Source organism: Gavialis gangeticus, unplaced genomic scaffold, assembly GCF_001723915.1.
Source record: "Gavialis gangeticus isolate Ggan-Ray unplaced genomic scaffold, GavGan_comp1, whole genome shotgun sequence".
Lineage (NCBI taxonomy): Eukaryota > Metazoa > Chordata > Crocodylia > Gavialidae > Gavialis > Gavialis gangeticus.
This window is the reverse complement of record NW_017729024.1, coordinates 741336-750823: the sequence shown is the minus strand read 5'-3', so window position 1 is coordinate 750823 and position 9488 is coordinate 741336. Positions and strand designations below refer to the sequence as shown.

Here is a 9488-nt window from a genome sequence, read left to right as displayed (position 1 = left end):
CTTACTAGCAATTAAGTGTAAACTTATGTCTAAAATCATTTTTCTTGAGAAGGTAAATAGAAAATAGTACCAGTTTATAAAATATATAATAATTTTCTTTTTTTAACTTGTAAAGAGATTTTTATTACCTATAGTGTTACAACAAAGAGAAAAGTAAGAAAGTACAACTTTTTACTAATGCTTGTTCCTATCATATAAAGCATGTATTCTGTACACTTACAGGTATTATGGATAGAAAGATATAAATGATAATTTATATCTTATAAAACTATAAGGATCCTGCTATTTGTGAACTTTGGTTATTGGGTAAAAAGACTCTTATTTACTACTCTTAGAGCTGTCAACATACCTTGAACAAAACTTGCAAAGACGACAATTTAGGGAGAAAATAAACATACTGTAAAACAAAAACTAGATTAATTGAGTTTTAATTTTAATTAGCATGCTGATTTTTTTTGTTAATCAAGTGCTTACAACCTGCAGGTAATACTTCCAGGGACACTTTTGTCAAAGACAAAGTACAAGCCAAAAGTGGGAGAAAAGAAGTTTTCATAAAACACTTAGCTAGCTTTATAAAATAATTGCCAGTTATTATTTAAGGGCTGGAAATTTTACATTCTTTTCACATTTGGTTTACAATAGTACAGTATAATTTCTTCTACAATATGAGAATTTCACACAACCTATACATCATAAACATACTCCTTCCTAAATTTAGAGGTCATCCCCCCCCCCCCACCAAATCATTTTACAGAACATAAAATCATTTTTATCACACATTCAAATCCTTTGGAATTGTTTTTATTGTTTTAATTGTAAAATATCCCATCAAGTGGCTGTGTGAATTTAGATTCAGAACACACGGTTCCCTCCAAAGCGTGAAAAATATATTATCATCTCCATTTTACAAAATACTTTTACATATAAATTTAACACCCACTTCCTTCCCCTGCCCCTCCTGCTTCCTCTCCTCTCCTGGTAGAATCATCAGTCGGTGGCCACGACTGAGCTACTGATCTAGCAAACATGGGGCAGGTAAGGCTAGGAGGTAGCATCGGAGCCATGTTCAGAGTTCCTCCAAAAATCCTATCCTCAAGTTGGAGAGTTGTGCAATTTAATCTCTTCACCTAAATACCACTCTAACTCATGCTTCATCTACAAAATCCTGCAAAGCCTACTCTACCTTCCAAATTTTCTACCTCAAGTTTAAATATTTCCATGGATGTTATATCTTAAATCCTGTCTCTTTCCAAAAGGAACATTTTTAAGGATTTAAATTGATTTTAGGCTAGACTGCTTACATTTTTATTTCAGAAAAAAGGTGGCAGGCCATGTAGAATTTTAATAATGGCACACAAAGAAATCCAAGCGCAAAATTTAAACACAAAAGATGTATTGTCCCTTCATGTCTTTTACGCATACAGGCCAAAACAGCCAATTCCTGGTTCACCTTTTTTTTATGTAAGTGGATTAAAAGTAAGATTAACAAACTGTCAAAAAGCGTGTTAAATGATAGCCTCCGCTAGTTAAAAATTCTGATGGTTGTAAAACTCTGTTGGTGGCCATCTTGGCCTAGGAGTTTTAATATAAATGAGACTAGAGAAGACAGGAGATGGGGGAGGGGTCCTTGCTGCCTGAACAGTATAAGGGAAGGGAGGGATTATCCAGAATGAGCTATCTTTAAGGGAAAAAGCCAGATAAAAGAGTAGGAATGAAAAATAATGTGTACTCACTTCTAGAAAACGCATCTAAAAATAGATTAAACAATATTTCGTCCATCTGGTATGATTTATTTTTCATTAGTCCTCCCTACTTGTATTTATGGAAGACCATATTCATATTTGAAGCATTAATTTATTTCATCATTGTATGTACATTTTACTGTTGGATCGTCCTTCCTATAACCCTCCTCGTCTACCATTGGTCAATGAATTAGATTACACTGGGCTGTGAAAAAATATATGTAAAGTGAAAAAAAATGAAATTATGCAGAACGAATGCAAATTTTACTTTATAGAAAAACATTAGTGACCACCCACATACTTTCTGATGCCTGATGTCTTGTACTCCATATCCTGAATACAGATACTTTTTGCCATATTTCAGCAAAAACCATGCAGACCCACACCCACAAACGTATACATATGCACATCCTATATCTTTCATAACTATCTGTTATTCTACTAAAATGTGAGTGCTCATTTCAAATGTACTTGCATGAAGTCACTGAGTGAAATCGCACTTACTTTACTCTCGTATGTAGAAGCACTAGAAACAACATGGCTATTCACACGAGGTGAGGTGGTCTTAGCTCAAAGCTACACACAGTACATACAGTACTCCAACACATTTATCTCATTTACGAACTTAAGAAATACTCTGCAGTACTTTTTCACTCTCAAGGGAGGGTAGCATTCTTATATTTATCACTCCCCCCATCTCTTATTATTATTAATTTAAGACCCTGTTCACAATGTGCTCTGGGTTATCCAAAATTAGAGGCGGCATGTTTCTTCCCCGTGGAATGCACACCTTAAGAACAGTCAAGAATGGGTAAGAATCCATGTTTTGTTTATGCTTAGGTATCCAGATCTCCAAGAGATGTAAAATGACGTACATAGGAACTGCCATAGGAAAAAAGGAAAAATGATCAGATTAATTTAGAGCATTTTTGGATGAAAGCAGAAAGCTGAACAAAATTCTCCAAAAAAAATGTAAACTCGTGGATCAACTGCATTATTTATAGTCAAAGGTAGTTCCATTGATATCAGTGGTTTATTTTTCTGAATAAATTGGAGAGGATTTATCAATATGTTTGTCCCCATTGAGGGAGAACAAGAAGTTTTATAAACACATATTTAAAGTTCTAGCCAGGGTTGTGGATATTTTATGACAAAAATAAGACAGAAAGAATTTAGGAAGAGACAAATATTAAACAGGCAAATGGCTCTGACTGGAAGTGTTTTTTACTATTTCTATTAAAGAGGTGCGAGTGATGGTATGCATTTCAGAGACCACGTCTTTGTGTGCGTTTGAACAACACCTGGAACCATCAGGCCCCTGATTTAAGCGGATGCCTTTAGCAGCTATTACAAAACAAATCATAAACACCATTAGTATTTCTACAGTCATAAGCTCGTTTTAATATTTCCCTGTAACAAAACAATCTAGTGCTGTACCTATTTTTTGGGGCATGCCAAAATTTCTTGTAGGAAATGAAAAATGACAACCCTAATACTGGATTCTGGATTCAGATTGGGCATTATTAAATAGCTATCATGAGTTAATAACAGGGTTGCTATACATAAAGCTCTATTTATGATACCTACTTCATTTTTCACATGTAGGCAAAACCATATGGGGAAAAAAAAAATCAAATCGCTTTAAAATTTTAATTTATCTTTTCTGTCAAAGGAAAAATATGAAGAGTAGGAACAATAATTTTACTAAAATTCAAAATCATTACCATTAAAAGAGGTCATTAAATAGTATTCTCTCTCACAATGTGAAATGGATTAACATTCTGATGACTGATTGGTCTTGCAGAGTAATTCTAGTTAACAGAGTTGAAAGAACAAGTTTAAGGAACCTACTAACTTCATCCAGTTAGAAAGCTTTGATTATCATACAGCCTTTAAATTTCAGCTTCAGTGAATACAATTTGATTATCTTTTTTCTGTCAAGGAACAAATTAAAATATTCTGCTCATAATCCTTTTTGCCATTTGAACTGTCTCATGAAATATCTTATACTGGCAGCCTGTTTTGGTTAGAATAAGACATTTCTGCCAAAAGTACAAAGTATTTTCAACGTGCCAAAATTTCAAACCATGCCAGTGTAAACAAAAATTTAATACCAACCATAAGAGAAGGAATGGAATTATTATTTACTCATTGTTCTTCCTGAGCCATCACTGAAGTGCAAGGGCTGCAGTGAGTCAATAGATGGCAGTCCATCTCTTAGTAAAGAGCTAGAAAATGGATAAAATCTCCAAAAGCTTTACAAAGGAACAAGTGTTGGGTTCTGTTGTTTTAAATAAACATTCATAGTGGTTGAGAATATTTAAATAATACACCAACATTTAAACAGAACTTTTATAAGAATCATTGCCAAAGCAGTGTTACAGAAATGATTTTCAAAGATTATGAACATGTTATGTATTTGTTAAAATATAAATATTGCTCTTTTTGTGTGTGTTATACACAGTCAGCTTACTATTTTTCAAAAATCATTATAAAGCCCATTTTTAACTTGTTATATGTATTGTCAGAATTTGCAAATAATTTATATTAACATTAAATTATGTGCTCGCAATCATGTGCACATACATGTGAACAGATAAAAAAAAAAGTGTATTTTCACTTGTATTCTTTTTCTTTAAATGCTATTACTCTGCTTAAAATATGGATGCATCACAAATCAAGATCATATTTTAATTTGAAGATAATATTTAAATATTGTTATGCCTGGGTGAGACCAAACTGCATTACTTTTTTTCCGTCACAATTGCATAAAAGCACCCAAAAACTTTACCCTGACACAATTTCAGTATATCAATGAATATTTTTGCTCAGCTTCTGGTCTAGAGCTATGGAGAACAATTTAAGTGGAAAAAAAAGGTTGGGCCTGACAAATTTAAGTAGCTTAGATAAAAACAGAATTTCTTACTCTATAACCTCTGCTTTAAATATCTAACTTATCCAATGTCAATAGAAATTTAGAAAAGTATAATCTGATTATGCTTCAGTGAATATAGTTGTTAAAATTGGTCTTCACACGAAATACACTTCATAAATGCAAAGTATTATCATATTTAAACTTAGATTATCTACAGTGACTACAAAACAGCAAAGGCATTTATTAGAAATGAGGTAAGAACTGCCTCAAATAGGAAATACAGCTATGCAAGTATTTCCAACAAATTTCAAAATATTTCTTGAAAAAAAAATGCACCCAAACACTAAACACTTCTCAAACCAATATTTTAACATGACATTTTCATGCATATTTTTTTTTTTTAATTTACAGAAGTGTAAAGTTAAGATACATGTAATAAAATTAGCTGGCTACAGTTCTCCAGCTTAGATTTCTTGTTAAAGAGTCTCAGGAAGAATCTGTTTTTAGACTTAGCTTCCCCCACTCCCCCTGTGCATATTTTTTTGTAGTATTGCTTATACCTGAAGAATTATTCAATGCTCAAAAAGGTCCCCAGTAAAGTATAGTCTGAAAAATCATTTAAAATATAATATCTATTATTATTATTTAAATATATCAATACCATTATTAGATGCCAAGTTTCATAAAAGGTCTAAATATACACCATTTTAACACTTTCTCTGGAAATGAATGATAAAAGATTTACCCTTTTCCTTTGAGTATCTTTAAATAAGCTAACTAATGTAAAGGGAATGCCACTATTCCTCAGTTTTTATATTTGTTTTATTCCATTCAGTACAAAGAAACTAGTCAAACAGAAATGGAGAGTTCAGAGAGCACTCATTTCATTTTGGAAAATGAGAAGTATACAAAACAGAGAAGTTTCCAACAGTGCTTTTGCTTTACTATTATAGTTTAGTTGCAAAAACTGAAAAGGAAAATTTCTAACGCATTGAAAAGACAAAGGCAACAAATTATAAGTACTAACTGCACTTGTTTTCCCTTACTTGAAAGGATAACCTCAGACCCATAGAATAATAAGTACTGAACAAACTTTCCTACTTTGATTACCTTGCAGAAATTATATTGATTATCAATATATGTCAATTAAACACACAGCATACTTATGTTGAACAGAAGAGATGGGCAAAGATCTGATGAACAACTTAACATCCATTTTTAAACTATTTATTATGGCTATAAATCAATCAATTTAAGGTTTTTAAATACAGAGCAATTAAATGTCATCCTAGACCTAATATTGTTCAAAGTTTCTACATCATTAATATATGCACAGTTTGTTTCAATTTTGCATGTGTTTTATATGTGAGAAAGAAATTAGAAAGCATAATAATTGATGTGTAGTGAGCAGTTGGTGTTTTTTTCAACTAAAGACCAACTAAATAGGGGCCAAAGACAATATGAGAGCTGACTTTTTCTTTCAGAATCATGTCCAGAAAGTTTTTAAAGTTTACTTCCATAATTCTCATTTCAATCTCTGGCTAAGATTACTTTATTCAAAGTTAAATAGAGTATTTTGTAATATACACACACACACACACACACACACACACACACACACACACACACACACATTCATTTTGTATTTTGTCATATATACGTTTGTATATGTAATATATACATATAAGTAATTTGTAATGTATACATATACATATATTATATATTTATATATGAGGCTACAATGTTTGGGGAACACTGAGCTATGAATATTGTATACTCTTAAATACTTTAATATAAAGTTTACATTTCTTTTTTACATATATAGTACAAGTAGTTTCTGAAAGACAAGTGATAGAATCAAGGTCACTAAGTTATTTCATTATTAAAAACAATCAGAATTTCTAAAAATATTTAAAAAACAGACAGTGTTTTACTGCATTCTCCAGTTCAAAAACTCTTCAGATGTTTATTATCTTCCTGCAGAAGATACTTGTCTATATTTTATGGTCAGCAGTTCACAGAAGAGTAAATAGGTTGGGTGTAGAAGAAAATAAAAAAGGTGTTTCTACTTACTGTTAGGTGATACTGCCTCCATATTTCTGGGCAAGCCTGGAAAATAAAAATATTGATCAGCTGGGAGCATGAAACAAGGTGCTTTACAGCCTGTTGGTTTTGGCATAACACAGTATCCACCGGTGTCGGTCACAGGAAAATAAGAAGCTTAACTGAAAGGGTCTGCATTTCAGCTTCAAAAACCTGGCTAGACAGTTTAATTGAATTTTACACTGGTTTAACACACTCCCTGCCATTGTCAGAAGGCCAGTAACAGTTTTTCCTCCCCTTTCTTCTCTTAAGGTTAGAAGTTTTGGAGACTAATATGTTATTAAATATCAAAAGTATGAATACTGTAAAACAAACACAGAAACAACAGACTATGAATCTATGTATACAGTACAGACTGTTTTCTAACATTTCAAACTTACGTGCTGTTTTGGAAATTAATTCAGAAGGCACTTTGCTTTGATAAAGTGAATTTAATTTTTATAAAAATATTTTTGTCCATGTCTGCATCCTAATCAAAATATAATTGGGACATGTAATAATCCTCACTAGCCTAATGTCAGATAAGATGTAAACAAGGAGCATAACAGATTGCTTTAATGCTTCTATTTTTACAATGGCTTGCTTTCTTCTGTTTTGATACTTGTCTGTCTTATACACAAACTTAGAAGCACAGTCCACTGTAAAAACAACATAAGTACATTTTGTATAACAGTAGTATCAATAGACTTGAAAAGGGCAGAGGACACTGGAAAGAGAAAAAGCAGAACCTTTTTCATAAACAAAATAAAAATATGTCCTTAGAATAAATGAAACAAGGGTGCTATTTTCCTTAGTATTATTACAGACTTAGTGACATTTTTATTTATAACTTTTTCAATATTGAAGACAATAAAATATGTAATTATTGCTATTTTTAATACTATGCATATTAGAACCATATGTGTATACATATACAGAGTTATTTTAACTTATCTGCATACCATCTTTCAATTTGTTTAGGACTTTACTCCTTACATTGGAAATAATTTCTAAATCATTTGAATAATCTCTCCAGGCTTGTTGGTAAATCTTCATTTAGAGCATTCTCATTAGAAATCATGATAATTCATACCATATTATGTAATTTTAACCTTGAATGTTCAAGTCTCCCATCGTCTTGCAAATTTATACTACTATTTCTCCATACTTTTGAAACAATCTTTTCTCCCATGTCTGATATCTCAAGCTTTCATTTATATTTACAGAACATGTTCATAAAAATGTCATATTAACAAAATGTAATGGAAGTAGAAAAACAAAGGCCTTTGCTAGTGGCTCTATGGCACAGAACCACAGAATATCACAGGACATCTTCTCCAGGTATGTTGGAAATTATACAATTTATTACATATTTTGCCAGTCACAATTTTCTGGACAAAATGTACAATCTGTTTTGTGTGATGGTTCTACATGCTCTCTCTTACTTGCAAATATTTGAGTTTTATATTAATATTTTTACATAGAAACTAATGCAAGATGCATCACATTTCTGGGCATAAGGAAGCAACGCAACGTTTGACTGTTTAAACATACTCAGGCTGTCTTGGAATGCAAACAAAAGGATTTACCTTTTTACCTAAAACGGATACTAGGTTTGGCAGTTAAAGAGGATTCTCAAGTTCAAGATGTATTCAAGATGAAATCACTATTCTATAAAAAATATTCTATGCCAGACATTGCCTGCCTCAAAATTATAAATGGTTTCAACTCTACCTAATATTTTTGCTGGTGCAGCAGAGGGGTAGCAGGCAGTTATTTATACATTAGTTCTGGGTAGTTTTCGATTACCACAGTGTCCCCAGACTAATATGGTTGAAAAATCGCAATCAATGAGTTGTCATATACTGGCAAAATGCCACTCTACCATATGACCTTTACTTACACATCAGCTATTTAATAAAAAAAACTACTTGATTTTAGAATAATCATTTGTTGTTCTGAACATGAAGACACCATTTATTGAGGAAATTTTTTGCTTAAAAACAAACACACACACTTATAATTGTTACTATTAGGAGCTTTTAACAAAATATTCCAAACAGTGGAAGACCCTCTCACTCAACAGTTTTATTATAGAAGAGGTGGGGATTATTGCTGGTAACTATACAGGCATTTTAAGACTGTGGGGGGGAAAAAGGGAGGAGAGGAAAGCTACAGAGAACTGGCCTGACATATTTCTACATTCACAGGGGGATTCAGCATAGGACTTTTCATAATCAAAACGATCACTCACACAAATTCTGAAAGTGTCTGCAACAGTCCAAAATGGATGTTTGGCTGTATGATAGCTTTTTTAATATTATACTTTTAACTTTGAGACTTACTACCTTGCATCAACTCACAGCTACAGTCTACACCTGTTTCTTATTGCAGAATGAAAAAAAAAATATAATTAACAATTAGTACAGAATACTGGCTTCTCAAATGAAGTAAAGTGGTTTGTTATGGAAGAGCGCATAAGCAAATGCAACAACAATTGAACCTGTGATTTCTCTTATTTATTTAAAAGTATTTAACCATGAATAGCCCTCATTTAAAGAAAGGCTCTTGTGATACACAAGGAGGATGGCAATGTGATGAACTACATTAAAATAAAATTGCATTTATTTCCTGCCCCAGTGGTCTGACCTTACTAGTATTTAGATGTATGGACACAAAAGGTGCCTACTTTTAAAAGCAGCCCAACTACCTTCCATCTCTGCGTAAAAGACGCACAAACAACACTTTTAACTGCATCTTCATACCCTTTCTTTAAGTTCTGCACAATT

At 32.3% G+C, this 9488-nt stretch overlaps 1 protein-coding gene across 1 annotated transcript in view; it reads right to left on the bottom strand.

Annotated features, from left to right (window-relative positions):
- ZCCHC7 (zinc finger CCHC-type containing 7) overlaps positions 1-9488 on the bottom strand; it is a 259249-nt gene that overhangs the window by 48115 nt on the left and 201646 nt on the right. The window contains exon 6 of the mRNA XM_019516803.1: positions 6691-6726. Within this exon, the coding sequence (XP_019372348.1) occupies positions 6691-6726 (36 nt within the window). The remainder of the gene's footprint in view (positions 1-6690; positions 6727-9488) is intronic.